The sequence below is a fragment of the Microcaecilia unicolor genome, chromosome 7 (assembly GCF_901765095.1).
Source record: "Microcaecilia unicolor chromosome 7, aMicUni1.1, whole genome shotgun sequence".
Taxonomy (NCBI): domain Eukaryota; kingdom Metazoa; phylum Chordata; class Amphibia; order Gymnophiona; family Siphonopidae; genus Microcaecilia; species Microcaecilia unicolor.
Window position 1 is genome coordinate 117,597,133 of NC_044037.1, and position 22,915 is coordinate 117,620,047.

Sequence of the window (22,915 nt, forward strand, 5' to 3'; positions counted from 1 at the left end):
CACCATGCTCCAAAGGGCAGAAGTGGGAGAAGAGCCAAGCAGATATAGTAGAACAGGCCAAGCATGTATGTATCTCCAGCCCTGGTCTGTGAGATTTTGTAGCCCCTGCCAATGTTTGTTCTCCTTCTCTTTTGCTGTGAATTATTGTGTTTGAACCTTAGGCTACTTGAATATGAGTGCAAAATTGGTGACTGCAGTGGAAAAGTTTCTCAGTGGGGAACTGCTAAAATTCTCACAACCCCTGAGTTTTGTAGTATATTGTGTGCTCCTCTTAGCATCATCCACTTTAAAAAGGATATGCTTCTTGAAATTGACACATATCAAGATATTGTTGTTCTCCTTCCAGTAGATGGTATTGGGAAAAGTAGGAGACTGTATTGTGGACTTGAAGGAAGCTCAATCCGCAACTTGCAAATCTTGGCCTGGGAGTGTTGCTTTAGAGGAGACAGTGAGAGGCGGCATTGTTGGGAGAGGAAGTGGTGGGGAAAGAGGAAGGAAGAAAACAGGCAGATAAATGGATTATGGAAAGAGAGAGAGAGAGGGTACCCTAAAGTTCGTTGCATCACCCATCACTCTAGAAAATAGTTCCAAGCAGTGATATCACAAGTGGCTGATATCACTGCTTGGAACTATTTTCTAGTTTTAGGAACTTCCTGTAAAATCCCCTTTGGGCATGTGAGGCAGTTACTGCACAGTTGCAGCATGCAGTTTGCCTCAGTTTGCATTTTTCTGCAAGGTAAAAAAGTGTACTTTCCGCACTACTGGTGTTCAGCTTTAACTATCTTGCAGCAATAATCTACTTTCTCCGAGGACAAGCAGGCTGCTTGTTCTCACGACTGGGTGACGTCCGCGGCAGCCCCCACTAACCGGAAAAAAGCTTCGCGGGACGGTCGGCACGCAGGGCACGCCCACCGCACATGCGCGGCCGTCTTCCCGCCCGTGCGCGACCGCTCCCGCCAGTTCCTTTTTTTCCGCGCCTGGAGAGAGTCGTGCCTGTGCCGCTCTCTCTGTTTCAGCCCCGGAAAAACCGTCGCGTTTACGCGAAACTCTTTTAATTTCTTTTTATTTAATTACTTGCCGCGCGCTCCACTTTTCTTTTCTTTAAAAAAAAAAAAAAAAAAAAGGAGCACGCGCTCCCATTTTCCCTCGCTTCCAGCGGGGACGTTGCGTTGCGGCCTGGTGGCCGCACGGTCGTTTTTCATTTTCGAGGTGTGATTTCCGCCACCATCGACGACTTTAATTTCGCCGACGCGATCTTTCCGTCGATGTCCTCGAAGGTCCCGAGTGGATTTAAAAAGTGTGGTCGGTGCGGCCGGCCCATCTCGCAGACCGACACCCACGCTTGGTGCCTCCAGTGCCTCGGGCCGGAGCACAATTTCAAGTCGTGTCCCCTGTGTCTCGGTCTCCGGAAACGGACTCAGGTTGCGAGGCAAGTTCAACGGGCCCGTATTTTTGGAACTTGCGCCGGCCCCTCGACGTCGACCTCGACCTCGACGGCATCGGTATCGACGCCCGGTCCTTCGGTACCGGTATCGATGCCCGAGACATCGGCACCGATGGCATCGACCCCAGGAGAACAGGTCCCGTCGGCCCGCCGGTCCTCCGGTGAGGGTAGAGGTGAGAGGCCGCGTGGGCAGTCGGCCCCGGTCACTCCCTCAGCCCATGGCCCACGGGACCGAACCCTGTCTGACCCGGTTCCTCGAGACCGAGGGGGATCGTCATCCTCCTCCTCCATGCCTCCCGGCGCCGGTGACGGGCATCGGAAGAAGGATAAGAAGCGCCGTCACCGGTCGCCCTCGATGCACATCAGAGAGGAGTCGACGCCGAAGCGTCTCCATCGAGAGGAGAGATCCCCGTCGGTGATAGAGGTGCCGACGCAACAGGGTCCCGGCACCTCGGTGCAGTCTCCTGGCTCCCACCAGATTCGGGCACCGACACCCCTACCGGCCCCACCGCCTTTCTCGGCAGCGGGCCTGGACGAGTGCCTCAGAGCCATCCTTCCGGGGATCCTGGAAGGGCTGATGCGCCAGGCTGTGCCGGCGCCGGGGGTGCTTGCGCCCTCGGCGCTGATGACTGTGGCGCCGGCGAGCTCTAGCCCGGCGCCGGGGCCGTCGACACCGCCGCCGCTTGCGGTGCCGGTCTCGACCGCCACGCAGGTGGAGTCCCCGTCGACGTCGATGGAGGGAGCTCCGTCCCCGCCGGCGCGGGAGTCCACCGCTCGACGACACCGAGACCCTGGTGCCTCGACGTCGAGCCGGGCCCGGTTCAGGACTCAGCTACATGAGCTTATGTCCGACACCGAGGATGAGGACTCGTGGGGGGAAGAGGAGGACCCTAGATATTTCTCCTCAGAGGAGTCTACGGGCCTTCCCTCGGACCCCACGCCTTCACCGGAGAGGAAACTCTCACCTCCCGAGAGTCTCTCCTTTGCCTCCTTTGTGCGGGATATGTCTATTACCATTCCCTTTCCCGTGGTCTCTGTGGAAGAGCCGAGGGCCGAGATGCTCGAGGTCCTCGACTATCCATCACCACCTAGAGAGTCCTCCACGGTGCCGCTGCACAATGTCCTTAAGGAGACGCTGCTTCGGAACTGGGTGCGACCATTAACTAACCCCACCATTCCCAAGAAAGCAGAGTCCCAGTACAGGATCCACTCTGACCCAGAGCTAATGCGGCCACAATTGCCCCATGACTCGGCGGTCGTGGATTCTGCTCTCAAGAGGGCACGGAGTTCGAGGGATACCGCCTTGGCGCCCCCGGGGCGGGAGTCTCGCACTCTGGACTCGTTTGGGAGGAAGGCCTACCAATCCTCCATGCTCGTGACCCGCATCCAGTCATACCTGCTCTATATGAGCATTCATATGCGGACCAATGTGCAACAACTGGCGGACCTGGTCGAGAAGCTCCCGCCGGAGCAGTCCAGGCCTTATCAGGAGGTGGTCAGGCAGCTGAAGGCGTGCAGAAAGTTCCTGTCCAGGGGTATATATGACACCTGTGACGTGGCATCTCGTGCTGCGGCCCAAGGGATAGTGATGCGCAGGCTCTCATGGCTGCGTGCCTCTGACCTGGACAACCGCACCCAGCAGAGACTGGCCGACGTCCCTTGCCGGGGGGATAACATTTTTGGTGAGAAGGTCGAGCAGATGGTGGACCAACTGCATCAGCGGGAAACCGCTCTCGACAAGCTCTCCCACCGGACGCCTTCAGCACCCACCTCCACAGGTGGACGTTTTTCCCGGGCCCGGCAGGCTGCACCCTATTCTTTCGCGAAGCGTAGGTACAACCAGCCGGCTCGAAGGCCTCGTCAGGCACAAAGACAGCCCCAGCGCGCTCGTTCTCGTCAACAGCGTGCGCCTAAGCAGCCCCCTGCGCCTCCACAGCAAAAGCCGGGGACGGGCTTTTGACTGGATCCACGGGAACATAGCCGCCCTACAAGTGTCCGTACCGGACGATCTGCCGGTCGGAGGGAGGTTAAAATTTTTTCACCAAAGGTGGCCTCTCGTAACCTCCGACCAGTGGGTTCTCCAAATACTGCGGTGCGGATACGCCCTGAATTTGGCCTCCCTGCCTCCAAATTGTCCTCCGGGAGCTCAGTCTTTCAGCTCCCATCACAAGCAGGTACTTGCAGAGGAACTCTCCGCCCTTCTCAGCGCCAATGCGGTCGAGCCCGTACCACCCGGGCAGGAAGGGCAGGGATTCTATTCCAGGTACTTCCTTGTGGAAAAGAAAACAGGGGGGATGCGTCCCATCCTAGACCTGAGAGGCCTGAACAAATTCCTGGTCAAAGAAAAGTTCAGGATGCTTTCCTTGGGCACCCTTCTGCCAATGATTCAGAAAAACGATTGGCTATGTTCCCTGGATTTGAAGGACGCATACACTCACATCCCGATACTGCCAGCTCACAGACAGTATCTCAGATTCCGCCTGGGCGCACGGCACTTTCAGTATTGTGTGCTGCCCTTTGGGCTCGCCTCTGCCCCACGAGTGTTTACCAAGTGCCTCGTGGTGGTAGCGGCGTATCTACGCAAGCTGGGAGTGCACGTGTTCCCATATCTCGACGATTGGCTGGTCAAGAGCACCTCGGAGGCAGGAGCCCTCCGGTCCATGCAGTGCACTATTCAACTTCTGGAGCTGCTGGGGTTTGTGATAAATTACCCAAAGTCCCATCTCCAGCCAACTCAGTCTCTGGAATTCATAGGAGCGCTGCTGAATACCCAGACGGCTCAGGCCTACCTTCCCGAAGCGAGGGCCACCAATCTCTTGGCCCTGGCTTCGCAGACCAGAGCGTCTCAGCAGATCACAGCTCGGCAGATGTTGAGACTTCTGGGTCATATGGCCTCCACAGTTCATGTGACTCCCATGGCTCGTCTTCACATGAGATCTGCTCAATGGACCCTAGCTTCCCAGTGGTTTCAAGCCACCGGGAATCTAGAAGATGTCATCCACCTCTCCACCAGTTGCCGCACTTCACTGCTCTGGTGGACCATCCGGACCAATTTGACCCTGGGACGTCCATTCCAAATTCCGCAGCCCACGAAAGTGCTGACGACGGATGCATCTCGCCTGGGGTGGGGAGCTCATGTCGATGGGCTTCACACCCAGGCTCTGTGGTCCCTCCAGGAAAAGGATCTGCAGATCAACCTCCTGGAGCTCCGAGCGATCTGGAACGCACTGAAGGCTTTCAGAGATCGGCTGTCCTACCAAATTATCCAAATTCGGACAGACAATCAGGTTGCAATGTATTACGTCAACAAGCAGGGGGGCACCGGATCTCGCCCCCTGTGTCAGGAAGCCGTCGGGATGTGGCGTTGGGCGTGCCGGTTTGGCATGCTCCTCCAAGCCACGTACCTGGCAGGCGTAAACAACAGTCTGGCCGACAGACTGAGCAGAGTCATGCAACCGCACGAGTGGTCGCTCCATTCCAGAGTGGTACGCAAGATCTTCCGAGAGTGGGGCACCCCCTCGGTGGATCTTTTCGCCTCTCAGACCAACCACAAGCTGCCTCTGTTCTGTTCCAGACTTCAGACACACGGCAGGCTAGCGTCAGATGCCTTTCTCCTTCATTGGGGGACCGGCCTCCTGTATGCTTATCCTCCCATACCTTTGGTGGGGAAGACCTTACTGAAGCTCAAGCAAGACCGCGGCACCATGATTCTGATAGCGCCCTTTTGGCCCCGTCAGATCTGGTTCCCTCTTCTTCTGGAGTTGTCCTCAGAAGAACCGTGGAGATTGGAGTGTTTTCCGACTCTCATTTCGCAGAACGACGGAGCGTTGCTGCACCCCAGCCTTCAATCCCTGGCTCTCACGGCCTGGATGTTGAGGGCGTAGACTTCGCTGCGTTGGGTCTGTCTGAGGGTGTCTCCCGGGTCTTGCTTGCCTCTAGGAAGGATTCCACTAAAAAGAGTTACTTTTTCAAGTGGAGGAGGTTTGTCGTTTGGTGTGAGAGCAAGGCCCTAGAACCTCGTTCTTGCCCTGCACAGAACCTGCTTGAATACCTTCTGCACTTATCAGAGTCTGGCCTCAAGACCAACTCAGTAAGGAATCACCTTAGTGCGATTAGTGCTTACCATTATCGTGTGGAAGGTAAAGCCATCTCTGGAGAGCCTTTAGTCGCTCGATTCATGAGAGGCTTGCTTTTGTCTAAGCCCCCTATCAAGCCTCCTACTGTGTCATGGGATCTCAACGTCGTCCTCACCCAGCTGATGAAACCTCCTTTTGAGCCACTGAATACCTGCCATCTGAAGTACTTGACCTGGAAGGTCATTTTCTTGGTGGCAGTTACTTCCGCTCGTAGGGTCAGTGAGCTTCAAGCCCTGGTAGCTCATGCTCCGTATACCAAATTTCATCACAACAGAGTAGTGCTCCGCACCCACCCAAAGTTCCTGCCGAAGGTGGTGTCGGAGTTCCATCTTAACCAGTCAATTGTCTTGCCAACATTCTTTCCCAGACCGCATACCCGCCCTGCTGAACGTCAGTTGCACACATTGGACTGCAAGAGAGCATTGGCCTTCTACTTGGAGCGGACACAGCCCAACAGACAGTCCGCCCAATTGTTTATTTCTTTCGACCCTAACAGGCTAGGGGTCGCTGTCGGGAAACGCACCATCTCCAATTGGCTAGCAGATTGCATTTCCTTCACTTACGCCCAGGCTGGGCTGACTCTTGAGGGTCATGTCACGGCTCATAGTGTCAGAGCCATGGCAGCGTCGGTGGCCCACTTGAAGTCAGCCACTATTGAAGAGATCTGCAAGGCTGCGACGTGGTCATCTGTCCACACATTCACATCTCATTACTGCCTCCAGCAGGATACCCGACGCGACAGTCGGTTCGGGCGGTCGGTGCTGCAGAATCTGTTTGGGGTGTAAATCCAACTCCACCCTCCAGGACCCGAATTTATTCTGGTCAGGCTGCACTCTCAGTTAGTTGTTCTTCGTAGGTCAATTTCTGTTGTACCCTCGCCGTTGCGAGGTTCAATTGACCTGGGTTCTTGTTTTGAGTGAGCCTGAGAGCTAGGGATACCCCAGTCGTGAGAACAAGCAGCCTGCTTGTCCTCGGAGAAAGTGAATGATACATACCTGTAGCAGGTGTTCTCCGAGGACAGCAGGCTGATTGTTCTCACCTACCCTCCCTCCTCCCCTTTGGAGTTGTGTGTTTCATCTTTTGCTAGTCATTCAACTGGCGTGAGCGGTCGCGCACGGGCGGGAAGACGGCCGCGCATGCGCGGTGGGCGTGCCCTGCGTGCCGACCGTCCCGCGAAGCTTTTTTCCGGTTGGTGGGGGCTGCCGCGGACGTCACCCAGTCGTGAGAACAATCAGCCTGCTGTCCTCGGAGAACACCTGCTACAGGTATGTATCATTCACTTTTTTGACATGAAAAAAAGTAACGTTCAAAAGCACTTATGCAGTCATTTCCATAACCAATCATATAAGTGTTTTTATTTTTTAAAAATATATTTGACATACTAGATGATGACTGATAAAGGCCTGCATGGTCCATCCAGTCTGCTCAACAGGTTAACTCCAAGTGTATATGATGTGATAACATATGCATACTTGATCTTGAGCTGTTCTTGTCATTTTTAGGGCATAGACAATAGAAATCTGCTTGGTTCTGGCTTTATTTTCAACTACTGGAGTTGCTGTCGAAGCCTGTTCCAGGCCAGATAACCGTATAACTTTGGCCAGATTGTGTTTTTTAAAAAGGAGAATTGTTTGGTGTGGTCCAGGGGTAGTTTTAAAAGTTGTACATTGGATGGTAACATTTATATGGGTAATGCCACTGAAAATATATCTAACCTTTTCTTTTTATTTTGTAAACTAAGTTCACAATATGTAAAGGAACCCCCCCCCCCCCCCCCCACAAAATTTCATACATAAATCAAAGAAACAATGAAAAAATTGTAGCCCACATCATGGAGATTCGATGGAGATAAAGGAAAGATCAAACAATAAACAAACATCAAAAGCTAAAGAGCAGGCACAAAATTACACCTTTAGAGCCTTGTTCTATTTGACATTCCCATCCGCTTTACTATTACCCACATTTATTAGAATCTAGCAAAGGCTTACTGTATATAGTCGACTATAAGCCCCCCAAAAATATCCCAAAAATTGGGATTTTGTTGTATAGTCAAGTCGGCACGCCTCTATTATCTCCCAGCAGGTGTGGACGTCGCTTGATCAGCTCCTGGAATTCTGCCTGGGGTAGCCCCTGTGCTTTGCCAGTAGAGCGGGGGTGTTGTGGCTGGTGGTGCCCACTTTTGAAGGCATACTTGGTTTTGTTCCCTGTCCCTGCCTTATACTCGGATCTGGCGCAAGTTTGAGGTGTGGTGTTGTTCTAAAGCGGTCACACCCATGCAGGCTACAGTCTCATCGGTCCTGGATTTTATGCAGGACGGCTTACATAAAGGTCTGGCTTGCAATTCCCTTTGGGTTCAAGTGGCAGAGTTGGCATGCTTCTGAGGGAAAGTCTCTGGCTTGTCCCTTGCTGCTCATCTGGACATTGTCCGATTTCACAGAGGGGCGCTTTGGCTCCGTCCCCTTGTGCGGTCGCCGTGTCCGGCCTGGAACCTGGGGTTGGTGTTGAAGGCTCTTCAGCATTCGCCTTTCGAGCCGCTTAGGCGAGCTTCTGAGAAGGATGTGACTCTCAAATCTTTTTGGTGGCCATGACAATGGCTAGACGCGTGTCTGAGCTCCAGGTACTTTCCGGTCGGGATCCTTTTCTGCAGTTCTTGGAGTCCAGGGTAATGGTATGTACAGTGCCTTTCTTCCTGCCTAAGGTGGTTTCAGCGTTTCACCTGAACCAGCCCATTTTTCTACCTTCCTTCTCGAAGGAGGACTTTTCAGATTTATTTGAGCAATTGGGTCTTTTGGATGTCCGCAGGGCCCTGTTGCAGTATCTTCAGATGTCAAATGATTTCAGGACTTTTGATCACCTTTTTTTATTGTTGGCAGGTCCTTCGCGCGGGTGTCCAGCGTCTAAGGCCACTATAGCCCGTTGGCTCAGGGAAGTCATTTTTTCTGCATATCTGCTTTCAGGACGGTCTCCGCCTGAAGCGTTAAAGCGCATTTTACGAGAGCGATTTCCTCCTCGTGGGCTGAAACGGGTGTCTTTTCTCGTCAAGAGATCTGTCGTGTGGCTACTTGGGCTTCTCAGCTCTCATTTGTACGGCATTACAGTCTGGATGTGGCAGCAAAGCAGGACGTGCATTTTGTGGTGCAGGTGCTTGCTCGTGGAGTTGCCTGTTCCCACCACATCCATAGCATATGCAAGGGTATGGAGGACATTCGAGGGCTGGTGTTACGAGCATGGACTTTCTCCCTTCTCGTGCTCATATTGCACAAATCCTAGTGTTTTTTCAGGCAGGTATTCAGAAAGGATTGGCGATAGGTTCTCTAAGAGTTCAGGTTGTGGCTTTGGCTTGTTTAAGGGGCCGACTATAGAAGACATCTCTCATGGCTCACTCGGATATCATTTGATTCTTGTGGAGAGCGAGCTGCTTGTGGCTTCCCTTTAGTACTCCGTGTCCAGATGGGAACCTTCATTTAGTCCTTTGAGCTCTTCAGAGGAAAGGTGAATTTTTCAGTTGAGTACTGTGTTCCCAGGAGGGCTGAATTTAGAAATAGATTGGTGGTCATTAATGTGAAAGTCCTCCAGGGATTGGTTGGTGAATAAGATGATTGGTTTAAAACACAGAGGTGGAATTTGGGCGCCATTTCCAGTAAACACAAAAGTAGATACTAAGGCAGTGTCGTGGCGTCATCCAGTTACTATAAGCTCCTTAGAGCAAATTTATTGTCATAAGAACATAATTCTCCGAGGACAAGCAGGCTGCTTGTTCTCACTGATGGGTGACGTCCGCGGCAGCCCCTCCAATCGGAATCTTCACTAGCAAAGGCCTTTGCTAGCCCTCGCGCGCCGATGCGCACCGCGCATGCGCGGCCGTCTTCCCGCCCGAAACCGGCTTGTGCCGGCCAGTCTTCTTTTCTCCGCGCTCGGTACGGTTGTGTTTTACCGTTCGTGCCCCGAAAAGTCGACCTCGCGTGTCGTTTTCGACTACTTTCTGTGAGAAATTCCAGAAATTATTTGGATTAACCACGTTTGGTTTTTCCTTCCTCTTCTTCGAGTTTTTTTCGCCCCGTTAAGTTTTCTTTCGTCGTCGGGGTAGGCCTTACTTAGGCCCCGGTCGAAATTTCCCTTTTTTCTGTGCCAAATTTCGCCATTTCGTCTTTCGATTTCGCCGGCGTGATTTTTCCGCCCATGACATCGAAGCCTTCCAGCGGCTTCAAGAAGTGCAACCAGTGCGCCCGGGTAATCTCGCTCACTGACAGGCACGCGTCGTGTCTTCAGTGTCTGGGGGCTGGGCACCGCCCTCAGGCCTGTAGTCTGTGTTCCCTTTTGCAAAGGCGGACTCAGGTAGCGAGGTTAGCCCAGTGGAACATTTTGTTCTCGGGCTCTTCGTCGGCATCGGCACCGGGGGTATCGAGTGCATCGGTGTCTTCAGCGTCAAGACCTTCAACCTCGGCGGCCAGTACATCGAGTGCATCGAGGCATCGGCCCTCTGCATCGGCGCCGAGACATCGGACAACTGCATCGACGTCGGTGGTACCGGGACCTCGTCTGCTGATGTCGTCGGACGGTGGTGCTTCGTCTGGAGTGCAGGTGAGGGCTGTCCATTCCCCTGCTGGTGGCGGTGAGCCTTCGGGTGGGTCTCCCCCTACCCTGAGGGCTCCTGCGGTACAGCCCCCCCGAGACCGACCTTCTTCGGTCTCGGCCCCGAGGAAGCGACGGCTGGATTCTACGTCCTCCTCGTCGGTACCGGGAAGCTCCGGTGACATGCTTCGTCCCAAGAAGTCGAAGAAGCATCGTCACCGGTCCCCTTCCCATGTCGTTACCGAGAGCTCTGGGTCGCCGAAGGAGTCGGCACCCAGCAGGCATCGGCGCCGAGAGGACCGCTCACCCTCTGTTCAGGAGGTGTCGATGCGCTCCACTATGGACAGCCCGGAACAGCCTCCACGCCCGGAACAGGTTCTGACGTCGACGCCTGCATCGACCTCCATGCCTTTCTCTGCAGCCGCTCTGAACGAGAGCCTCCGGGCCGTTCTCCCAGAGATTCTGGGAGAGCTGCTGCGCCCTACCCCTCCGGTACCGGCGGTGATTGCGCCACCGGTACCGTCGAGCGTGGCGCCGGCTGGCCCATCGCCCGAGGTGAGGTCTCCGGCGTCGGTGCCGCGTGCGGTACCGGCTGCCGTCGCCTCCCAGGAGGGCTCCCCGACTACGTCGGCGGAGGGAGCTTCGCCGATGCGGGCGAGGGAGTCTACCTCTCGACGCCCCCATCGTGGACGTAGCTCCACGGAGTCGAGTCGGGCACGGTTGCAGACACAGGTCCGTGAACTTGTGTCTGACACCGAGGGTGAGGCCTCGTGGGAAGAGGAAGAAGACCCCAGATATTTCTCTGACGAGGAGTCTGAGGGTCTTCCTTCCGATCCCACTCCCTCTCCTGAAAGACAGCTTTCCCCTCCTGAGAGTCTGTCTTTTGCTTCCTTTGTCCGGGAGATGTCTACGGCCATCCCCTTCCCGGTGGTTGTGGAGGACGAGCCCAGGGCTGAAATGTTTGAGCTCCTGGACTATCCTTCTCCACCTAAGGAAGCGTCCACTGTTCCCTTGCACCATGTCCTAAATAAGACATTGCTTGCGAACTGGACCAAGCCTTTAACTAATCCCCACATCCCCAAGAAGATCGAGTCCCAGTACCGGATCCATGGGGACCCAGATCTGATGCGCACTCAGTTGCCTCATGATTCTGGAGTTGTGGATCTGGCCCTAAAGAAGGCTAAGAGTTCTAGGGAGCATGCTTCGGCGCCCCCGGGCAAGGACTCTAGAACCTTAGACTCCTTTGGGAGGAAGGCCTACCATTCTTCTATGCTCGTGGCCAAAATTCAGTCTTACCAGCTCTACACGAGCATACACATGCGGAACAATGTGCGGCAGTTGGCGGGCTTGGTTGATGCGCTCCCCTCTGAGCAAGCCAAGCCATTTCAGGAGGTGGTCAGGCAGCTGAAGGCATGCAGAAAATTCCTGGCCAGAGGGGTGTATGACACCTTTGATGTTGCGTCCAGGGCCGCTGCTCAAGGTGTGGTGATGCGCAGGCTCTCATGGCTGCGTGCCTCCGACCTGGAGAATAGACTCCAGCAGCGGATTGCGGACTCGCCTTGCCGTGCGGATAACATTTTTGGAGAGAAAGTCGAACAGGTGGTAGAGCAGCTCCACCAGCGGGACACCGCATTCGACAAGTTCTCCCGCCGGCAGCCTTCAGCCTCTACCTCTACAGGTAGAAGATTTTTTTGGGGAAGGAAGACTGTTCCCTACTCTTCTGGTAAGCGTAGGTACAATCCTCCTTCGCGACAGCCTGCAGCCCAGGCTAAGCCCCAGCGCGCTCGCTCTCGTCAGCAGCGTGCGCCTCAGCAAGGCCCCTCGGCTCCCCAGCAAATGCAAGGGACGAGCTTTTGACTGGCTCCAGCAGAGCATAGCCGACATCCAAGTGTCAGTGCCGGGCGACCTGCCAGTCGGAGGGAGGTTGAAAGCTTTTCACCAAAGGTGGCCTCTCATAACCTCCGATCAGTGGGTTCTCCAAATAGTCCGGCAAGGATACACCCTCAATTTGGCCTCAAAACCTCCAAATTGTCCACCGGGAGCTCAGTCTTACAGCTTCCAGCACAAGCAGGTACTTGCAGAGGAACTCTCCGCCCTTCTCAGCGCCAATGCGGTCGAGCCCGTGCCATCCGGGCAAGAAGGGCTGGGATTCTATTCCAGGTACTTCCTTGTGGAAAAGAAAACAGGGGGGATGCGTCCCATCCTAGACCTAAGGGCCCTGAACAAATATCTGGTCAAAGAAAAGTTCAGGATGCTTTCCCTGGGCACCCTACTTCCCATGATTCAGGAAAACGATTGGCTATGCTCTCTGGACTTGAAGGATGCCTACACACACATCCCGATACTGCCAGCTCACAGACAGTATCTGCGATTTCAGCTGGGCACACGTCACTTCCAGTACTGTGTGCTACCCTTTGGGCTCGCCTCTGCGCCCAGGGTGTTCACAAAGTGCTTGGCTGTAGTAGCAGCAGCACTTCGCAGGCTGGGGGTGCACGTGTTCCCATATCTCGACGATTGGCTGGTGAAGAACACGTCCGAGGCAGGAGCCCTGCAGTCCATGCAGATGACTATTCGCCTCCTGGAGCTACTGGGGTTTGTGATAAATTACCCAAAGTCCCATCTTCTCCCGGCGCAGAGACTCGAATTCATAGGAGCTCTGCTGGATTCTCGGACGGCTCGCGCCTATCTCCCAGAGGCGAGAGCCAACAACTTGTTGTCCCTCGTCTCGCGGGTACGAGCGTCCCAGCAGATCACAGCTCGGCAGATGTTGAGATTGCTGGGCCACATGGCCTCCACAGTTCATGTGACTCCCATGGCCCGCCTTCACATGAGATCTGCTCAATGGACCCTAGCTTCCCAGTGGTTTCATGCTGCTGGGGATCTAGAAGACGTGATCCACCTGTCCACGAGTTTTCTCGAATCCCTGTATTAGTGGACGATTTGGTCCAATCTGACTCTGGGACGTCCTTTCCAAATTCCTCAGCCACAAAAAGTGCTGACCACGGATGCGTCTCTCCTGGGGTGGGGAGCTCATGTCGATGGGCTTCACACCCAAGGAAGCTGGTCCCTCCAGGAACGCAATCTACAGATCAATCTTCTGGAGTTACGAGCGATCTGGAACGCTCTGAAGGCTTTCAGAGATCGGCTGGCCCACCAAATTATCCAAATTCAGACAGACAACCAGGTTGCCATGTACTACGTCAACAAGCAGGGGGGCACCGGATCTCGCCCCCTGTGTCAGGAAGCCGTCAGCATGTGGCTCTGGGCTCGCCGTCACTGCATGGTGCTCCAAGCCACATATCTGGCAGGCGTAAACAACAGTCTGGCCGACAGGTTGAGCAGGATTATGCAACCTCACGAGTGGTCGCTCAATTCCCGTGTAGTGCGACAGATCTTCCAGGTGTGGGGCACCCCCTTGGTAGACCTCTTCGCATCTCGAGCCAACCACAAAGTCCCTCAGTTCTGTTCCAGGCTTCAGGCTCATGGCAGGCTGGCATCGGATGCCTTCCTCCTGGATTGGGGGGAGGGTCTGCTGTATGCTTATCCTCCCATACCTCTGGTGGGGAAGACTTTGTTGAAACTCAAGCAAGACCGAGGCACCATGATTCTGATTGCTCCTTTTTGGCCGCGTCAGATCTGGTTCCCTCTTCTTCTGGAGTTGTCCTCCGAAGAACCGTGGAGATTGGAGTGTTTTCCGACCCTCATCACGCAGGACGCAGGGGCGCTTCTGCATCCCAACCTCCGGTCCCTGGCTCTCACGGCCTGGATGTTGAGAGCGTAGACTTTGCCTCTTTGGGTCTGTCAGAGGGTGTCTCCCGTATCTTGCTTGCTTCCAGGAAAGATTCCACTAAGAGGAGTTACTTCTTTCTGTGGAGGAGGTTTGCCGTCTGGTGTGACAGCAAGGCCCTAGATCCTTGCTCCTGTCCTACACAGACCCTGCTTGAATACCTTCTGCACTTGTCTGAGTCTGGTCTCAAGACCAACTCTGTAAGGGTTCACCTTAGTGCAATCAGTGCATACCATTACCGTGTGGAAGGTAAGCCGATCTCAGTACAGCCTTTAGTTGTTCGCTTCATGAGAGGTTTGCTTTTGTCACAGCCCCCTGTCAAGCCTCCTACAGTGTCATGGGATCTCAATGTCGTTCTCACCCAGCTGATGAAACCTCCTTTTGAGCCACTGAATTCCTGCCATCTGAAGTACTTGACCTGGAAGGTCATTTTCTTGGTGGCAGTTACTTCAGCTCGTAGAGTCAGTGAGCTTCAGGCCTTGGTAGCCCAGGCCCCTTACACCAAATTTCATCATAACAGAGTAGTCCTCCGCACTCACCCTAAGTTCTTGCCAAAGGTCGTGTCGGAGTTCCATCTGAACCAGTCAATTGTCTTGCCAACATTCTTTCCCCGTCCTCATTCCTGCCCTGCTGAACGTCAGCTGCACACATTGGACTGCAAGAGAGCATTGGCCTTCTATTTGGAGCGGACACAGCCCAACAGACAGTCCGCCCAATTGTTTGTTTCTTTTGATCCCAATAGGAGGGGAGTGGCTGTGGGGAAACGCACCATATCCAATTGGCTAGCAGATTGCATTTCCTTCACTTACGCCCAGGCTGGGCTGGCTCTTGAGGGTCATGTCACGGCTCATAATGTTAGAGCCATGGCTGCGTCGGTAGCCCACTTGAAGTCAGCCTCTATTGAAGAAATTTGCAAAGCTGCGACGTGGTCATCTGTCCACACATTCACATCTCATTACTGCCTGCAGCAGGATACCCGACGCGACAGTCGGTTCGCGCAGTCATTTCTTCAGAACCTGTTTGGGCTTTAGGATCCAACTCCACCCCCCGAGGGCCCTGTTTGTTCTGTTCCAGGCTACACTCTCAGTTAGTTGGTAAATTTTTTAGGTCAATCTCAGTTATGTCCTCGCCGTTGCGAGGCCCAATTGACCATGGTTGTTGTTTTGAGTGAGCCTGGGGGCTAGGGATACCCCATCAGTGAGAACAAGCAGCCTGCTTGTCCTCGGAGAAAGCGAATGCTACATACCTGTAGAAGGTATTCTCCGAGGACAGCAGGCTGATAGTTCTCACAAACCCACCCGCCTCCCCTTTGGAGTTGTGTCTTCCCTTGTCTTTGTCTTGCTACACATGAGACTGGCCGGCACAAGCCGGTTTCGGGCGGGAAGACGGCCGCGCATGCGCGGTGCGCATCGGCGCGCGAGGGCTAGCAAAGGCCTTTGCTAGTTAAGATTTCGATTGGAGGGGCTGCCGTGGACGTCACCCATCAGTGAGAACAATCAGCCTGCTGTCCTCGGAGAATACCCTCTACAGGTATGTAGCATTCGCTGAATAGCCATACTGGGTCATACCAGTGGTCCATGTAGCCCAGTGTCCTCTTTCTATTGGTGGCCAAGCCAGGTCACAAGTACCTGGCAGAAATCCAAATCATGGCAACATTCCATGCTACAAATCTCAGGGCAAGCAGTTGCTTCCCCATGTCTGTCTATGGATTTTTCCTCCAGGAACTTGTCCGAATGTTTTTTAAATCTAGATATGCTAACTGCTGTTACCACATCCTCCAGGACAGAGTTCCACAGCTTAACTATTCATTGAGTGAAAATATATTTCCTCTTATTTGTTTTAAAAGTATTTCTGTGTAGCTTCCTTGAGTGTACCCTAGTCTTTGTACTTTTTGAATGAGTAAAAAGTAGATTCACTTCTTGTTCTACACCATTCGGGATTTTGTAGACCTCAATAATGTCTCCCCTCATCCATCTCTTTTCCAAGTTGAAAATCCCTAACCTCATTAACTGAGTGGAGGAGTAACTTAGTGGTTAGTGCAGCAGACTTTGATCCTGGGGAACTAGGTTCAATTCCCACTGCAGCTCCTTGTGACTCTGGGCAAGTCACTTAACCATCCATTGCCGCAGGTACAAATAAGTACCTGTATATACCTTGTAAACCACTTTGAATGTAGTTGCAAAAAACACAGAAAGACGGTATGTCAAACCCCATTTCCCTTTCCTCATACGAGAGGAGTTCCATCCCCTTTATCATTTTGGTCGCTCTTTGAACATTTTCTAATTCCGCTATCTCTCTTTTGAGATACGGTGACCAGAATTGATCGCAATACTCCAGATGCGGTTGTACTATAGGGTGATAAAGAGGCATTATAGTATTTTTGGTCTTATTCACCATCCCTTTCCTAATAATTCCTAGCATCCTATTTGCTCTTTTGTCTGCCACTGCCGCACACTGAGCAGAAGATTTCAGCATATTATCTACAATAACACCTAGATCTTTTTCTTGGTTGCTGACTCTCAAGGTGGACCCTGGCATCAAGTAACTATAATTCGGATTATTGTTTTCAATGTGCATCACCTTGCATTTGTTCACATTTAATTTTGTCTGCAGTTTGGATGCCTAGTCTTCCAATTTCATAAAATCTTCCTGCAATATTTCACAATCTGCATGTATTTTAACAACCTTGAATATTTTTGTGTTGTCTTCAGATTTAATCACCTCCCTCGTTGATCCAATTTCCATATCATTTATAAATACGTTAAACAGCACTGGTCTCAGTACAGATCCATAAGGCACTCCACCCTCCTCCATTGAGAGACATGCCCATTTAACCCTACCCTCCCCTCTGTTTTCTGTCCAGGAGGCAATTCCTAATCCACACCAGAACATTGCCTCCTATCCCATGTCTCTTTAATTTTCTCCGGAATCTCTCATGAGGAACTTTATCAAAAGCATTCTGAAGATCTAGATACACTACATCAACTGGCTCACCTTTATCCACATGTTTATTCATGCCTTCAAAGAAATGAAGCAAATTGGTGAGGCAAGACTTCCCTCGGCTGAACCCATGCTGACTTTGTCCTATTAAACCATGTTTGTCTGTGTGTTCTGTAATTTTATTCTTTATAATAGTTTCCACTATCTTGCCTGGCACTGATGTCAGGCTTAGCTATCTGTAATTTCCCGGATTACCCCTGGAACCCTTTTTAAAAATCGGTGTCACGTTGGCCACCCTCCAAACTTCAGGTGGTACGGACGATTTTAATGACAGGTTACATACTACTGACAGCGGATCAGCAATTTCATGCTTGAGTTCTTTGAGTACCCTTGGATGTATGCTATCGTGTCCAGGTGATTTACTACTCTTGTCAAGTTTGACCCAGTATATCTTTCAGGTTCACCGAGATTTACAAACCTAGCAGATCTAAATAGTCACTGTATTTTGGAGTAACTGTATTCTTTGATAGATTGATACACTACAGCCAACTTATATCATGTTACATATAAGCCAGATGTCTCAACATTAGTCTGTACAATTTGCTGAAAAACATTCATTTCAAAGGAAGTCCTAATTCATCTTAGCTTCCTCAAAAGCTTAAATACCTTGGAAATTTGACATGATGTTCAGAAGTAAGATGTTTGTCCAAAAAAATCCTCAATTTTTCAGGCGAGAATTTGTAGCTGAGTCAATTATCTACAACTTCATCTTCATAATTTGTCTTAAGCGGATGACTAATCAATTAAAAAAAATGACTGTCACCTTGCATGGTGCTTCCTGCATATCTCTTCTCTAAATGTTAGCTGGAGATAACGGTACACACGTTTACTCGTCTAGTTAGTGTTAAGTTCGCCAGTTGTTTTAGTTTTTTGTGTGTGTTCTAAGTTTTACTTTACTGCTTGTCTATGTAAATACTGAACAGCTGAACTGGATGTCAGGAGAGAGATGTCCTGGCTCAGTTTTCGGTTCTCCATTGCCATCTGCTGGTTGACGGACACAACTATCCCACAAGTTCTAGAATAGGGAAAGGGAAATGGGACTTAATATACCGCCTTTCTGAGGTTTTTGCATCTACATTCAAAGTGGTTTACATATATTCAGTTCTCGGAGGACAAGCAGGCTGCTTGTTCTCACGACTGGGTGACGTCCGCGGCAGCCCCCACCAACCGGAAAAAAGCTTCGCGGGACGGTCGGCATGCAGGGCACGCCCACCGCGCATGCGCGGCCGTCTTCCCGCCCGTGCGCGACCGCTCCCGCCAGTTCCTTTTTTTCCGCGCCTGGAGAGAGTCGTGCCTGTGCCGCTCTCTCTGTTTCAGCCCCGGAAAAACCGTCGCGTTTACGCGAACTTCTCTTTTTTTCTTTTATATTTATTTAATTGCCGCGCGCTCCTCTTTTTCCTTTCTTAAAAAAAAAAAAGGAGCACGCGCTCCCATTTTCCCTCGCTTCCAGCGGGGACGCGTTGCGGCCTGGTGGCCGCACGGTCGTTTTTCATTTTCGAGGTGTGATTTCCGCCACCATCGACGACTTTAATTTCGCCGACGCGATTTTTCCGTCGATGTCCTCGAAGGTCCCGAGTGGATTTAAAAAGTGTGGTCGGTGCGGCCGGCCCATCTCGCAGACCGACACCCACGCTTGGTGCCTCCAGTGCCTCGGGCCGGAGCACAATTTCAAGTCGTGTCCCCTGTGTCTCGGTCTCCGGAAACGGACTCAGGTTGCGAGGCAAGTTCAACGGGACCGTATTTTTGGAACTTGCGCCGGCCCCTCGACGTCGACCTCGACGGCATCGGTATCGACGCCCGGTCCTTTGGTACCGGTATCGATGCCCGAGACATCGGCACCGATGGCATCGACCCCAGGAGAACAGGTCCCGTCGGCCCGCCGGTCCTCCGGTGAGGGTAGAGGTGAGAGGCCGCGTGGGCAGTCGGCCCCGGTCACTCCCTCAGCCCATGGCCCACGGGACCGAACCCTGTCTGACCCGGTTCCTCGAGACCGAGGGGGATCCTCATCCTCCTCCTCCATGCCTCCCGGTGACGGGCATCGGAAGAAGGATAAGAAGCGCCGTCACCGGTCGCCCTCGATGCACATCGGAGAGGAGTCGACGCCGAAGCGTCTCCATCGAGAGGAGAGGTCCCCGTCGGTGATAGAGGTGCCGACGCAACAGGGTCCCGGCACCTCGGTGCCGTCTCCTGGCTCCCACCAGATTCGGGCACCGACACCCCTACCGGCCCCATCGCCTTTCCCGGCAGCGGGCCTGGACGAGTGCCTCAGAGCCATCCTTCCGGGGATTCTGGAAGGGCTGATGCGCCAGGCTGTGCCGGCGCCGGGGGTGCTTGCGCCCTCGGCGCCGATGACTGTGGCGCCGGCGAGCTCTAGCCCGGTGCCGGGGCCGTCGACACCGCCGCCGCTTGCGGTGCCGGTCTCGACCGCCACGCAGGTGGAGTCGACGTCGATGGAGGGAGCTCCGTCCCCGCCGGCGCGGGAGTCCGCCGCTCGACGACACCGAGACCCTGGTGCCTCGACGTCGAGCCGGGCCCGGTTCAGGACTCAGCTACATGAGCTTATGTCCGACACCGAGGATGAGGACTCGTGGGGGGAAGAGGAGGACCCTAGATATTTCTCCTCAGAGGAGTCTACGGGCCTTCCCTCGGACCCCACGCCTTCACCGGAGAGGAAACTCTCGCCCCCCGAGAGTCTCTCCTTTGCCTCCTTTGTGCGGGATATGTCTATTAGCATTCCCTTTCCCGTGGTCTCTGTGGAAGAGCCGAGGGCCGAGATGCTCGAGGTCCTCGACTATCCATCACCACCTAGAGAGTCCTCCACGGTGCCGCTGCACAATGTCCTTAAGGAGACGCTGCTTCGGAACTGGGTGCGACCTTTAACTAACCCCACCATTCCCAAGAAAGCAGAGTCCCAGTACAGGATCCACTCTGACCCAGAGCTAATGCGGCCACAATTGCCCCACGACTCGGCGGTCGTGGATTCTGCTCTCAAGAGGGCACGGAGTTCGAGGGATACCGCCTCGGCGCCCCCGGGGTGGGAGTCTCGCACTCTGGACTCGTTTGTGAGGAAGGCCTACCAATCCTCCATGCTCGTGACCCGCATCCAATCATACCTGCTCTATATGAGCATCCACATGCGGACCTATGTGCAACAACTGGCGGACCTGGTCGAGAAGCTCCCGCCGGAGCAGTCCAGGCCTTATCAGGAGGTGGTCAGGCAGCTGAAGGCGTGCAGAAAGTTCCTGTCCAGGGGTATCTATGACACCTGTGACGTGGCATCTCGTGCTGCGGCCCAAGGTATAGTGATGCGCAGGCTCTCATGGCTGCGTGCCTCTGACCTGGACAACCGCACCCAGCAGAGACTGGCCGACGTCCCTTGCCGGGGGGATAACATTTTTGGTGAGAAGGTCGAGCAGATGGTGGACCAACTGCATCAGCGGGAAACCGCTCTCGACAAGCTCTCCCACCGGGCGCCTTCAGCATCCACCTCCACAGGTGGACGTTTTTCCCGGGCCCGGCAGGCTGCACCCTATTCTTTTGCGAAGCGTAGGTACAACCAGCCGGCCCGAAGGCCTCGTCAGGCACAGGGACAGCCCCAGCGCGCTCGTTCTCGTCAACAGCGTGCGCCTAAGCAGCCCCCTGCGCCTCCACAGCAAAAGCCGGGGACGGGCTTTTGACTGGATCCACGGGAACATAGCCGCCCTACAAGTGTCCGTACCGGACGATCTGCCGGTCGGAGGGAGGTTAAAATTTTTTCACCAAAGGTGGCCTCTCATAACCTCCGACCAGTGGGTTCTCTAAATAGTGCGGTGCGGATACGCCCTGAATTTGGCCTCCCTACCTGCAAATTGTCCTCCGGGAGCTCAGTCTTTCAGCTCCCATCACAAGCAGGTACTTGCAGAGGAACTCTCCGCCCTTCTCAGCGCCAATGCGGTCGAGCCCGTACCACCCGGGCAGGAAGGGCAGGGATTCTATTCCAGGTACTTCCTTGTGGAAAAGAAAACAGGGGGGATGCGTCCCATCCTAGACCTGAGAGGCCTGAACAAATTCCTGGTCAAAGAAAAGTTCAGGATGCTTTCCTTGGGCACCCTTCTGCCAATGATTCAGAAAAACGATTGGCTATGTTCCCTGGATTTAAAGGACGCATATACTCACATCCCGATACTGCCAGCTCACAGACAGTATCTCAGATTCCGCCTGGGCGCACGGCACTTTCAGTATTGTGTGCTGCCCTTTGGGCTCGCCTCTGCCCCACGAGTGTTTACCAAGTGCCTCGTGGTGGTAGCGGCGTATCTACGCAAGCTGGGAGTGCATGTGTTCCCATATCTCGACGATTGGCTGGTCAAGAACACCTCGGAGGCAGGAGCCCTCCGGTCCATGCAGTGCACTATTCAACTTCTGGAGCTGCTGGGGTTTGTGATAAATTACCCAAAGTCCCATCTCCAACCAACCCAGTCTCTGGAATTCATAGGAGCGCTGCTGAATACCCAGACGGCTCAGGCCTACCTTCCCAAAGCGAGGGCCACCAATCTCCTGGCCCTAGCTTCGCAGACCAGAGCGTCTCAGCAGATCACAGCTCGGCAGATGTTGAGACTTCTGGGTCATATGGCCTCCACAGTTCATGTGACTCCCATGGCTCGTCTTCACATGAGATCTGCTCAATGGACCCTAGCTTCCCAGTGGTTCCAAGCCACCGGGAATCTAGAAGATGTCATCCGCCTCTCCACCAGTTGCCGCACTTCACTGCTCTGGTGGACCATCCGGACCAATTTGACCCTGGGACGTCCATTCCAAATTCCGCAGCCCACGAAAGTGCTGACGACGGATGCATCTCGCCTGGGGTGGGGAGCTCATGTCGATGGGCTTCACACCCAGGGTCTGTGGTCCCTCCAGGAAAAGGATCTGCAGATCAACCTCCTGGAGCTCCGAGCGATCTGGAACGCACTGAAGGCTTTCAGAGATCGGCTGTCCTACCAAATTATCCAAATTCGGACAGACAATCAGGTTGCAATGTATTACGTCAACAAGCAGGGGGGCACCGGATCTCGCCCCCTGTGTCAGGAAGCCGTCGGGATGTGGCGTTGGGCGTGCCGGTTTGGCATGCTCCTCCAAGCCACGTACCTGGCAGGCGTAAACAACAGTCTGGCCGACAGACTGAGCAGAGTCATGCAACCGCACGAGTGGTCGCTCCATTCCAGAGTGGTACGCAAGATCTTCCGAGAGTGGGGCACCCCCTCGGTGGATCTTTTCGCCTCTCAGACCAACCACAAGCTGCCTCTGTTCTGTTCCAGACTTCAGACACACGGCAGGCTAGCGTCAGATGCCTTTCTCCTTCATTGGGGGACCGGCCTCCTGTATGCTTATCCTCCCATACCTTTGGTGGGGAAGACCTTACTGAAGCTCAAGCAAGACCGCGGCACCATGATTCTGATAGCGCCCTTTTGGCCCCGTCAGATCTGGTTCCCTCTTCTTCTGGAGTTGTCCTCAGAAGAACCGTGGAGATTGGAGTGTTTTCCGACTCTCATTTCGCAGAACGACGGAGCGTTGCTGCACCCCAACCTTCAATCCCTGGCTCTCACGGCCTGGATGTTGAGGGCGTAGACTTCGCTGCGTTGGGTCTGTCTGAGGGTGTCTCCCGGGTCTTGCTTGCCTCTAGGAAGGATTCCACTAAAAAGAGTTACTTTTTCAAGTGGAGGAGGTTTGTCGTTTGGTGTGAGAGCAAGGCCCTAGAACCTCGTTCTTGCCCTGCACAGAACCTGCTTGAATACCTTCTGCACTTATCAGAGTCTGGCCTCAAGACCAACTCAGTAAGGAATCACCTTAGTGCGATTAGTGCTTACCATTATCGTGTGGAAGGTAAAGCCATCTCTGGAGAGCCTTTAGTCGTTCGATTCATGCGAGGCTTGCTTTTGTCAAAGCCCCCTATCAAGTCTCCTACAGTGTCATGGGATCTCAACGTCGTCCTCACCCAGCTGA

The 22,915-nt window shown here is 53.6% G+C and overlaps 1 protein-coding gene across 1 annotated transcript in view; it reads left to right on the plus strand.

Moving 5' to 3' along the window:
• Window positions 1–5: 5 nt before the first annotated feature.
• The window catches only part of SRCAP (Snf2 related CREBBP activator protein), a gene marked incomplete at its 5' end in the record, with an annotated part of 948,600 nt that continues 925,690 nt past the window's right edge, over window positions 6–22,915 (plus strand). The window contains one exon of the mRNA XM_030210811.1: window positions 6–65. Within this exon, the coding sequence (XP_030066671.1) occupies window positions 6–65 (60 nt within the window). The remainder of the gene's footprint in view (window positions 66–22,915) is intronic.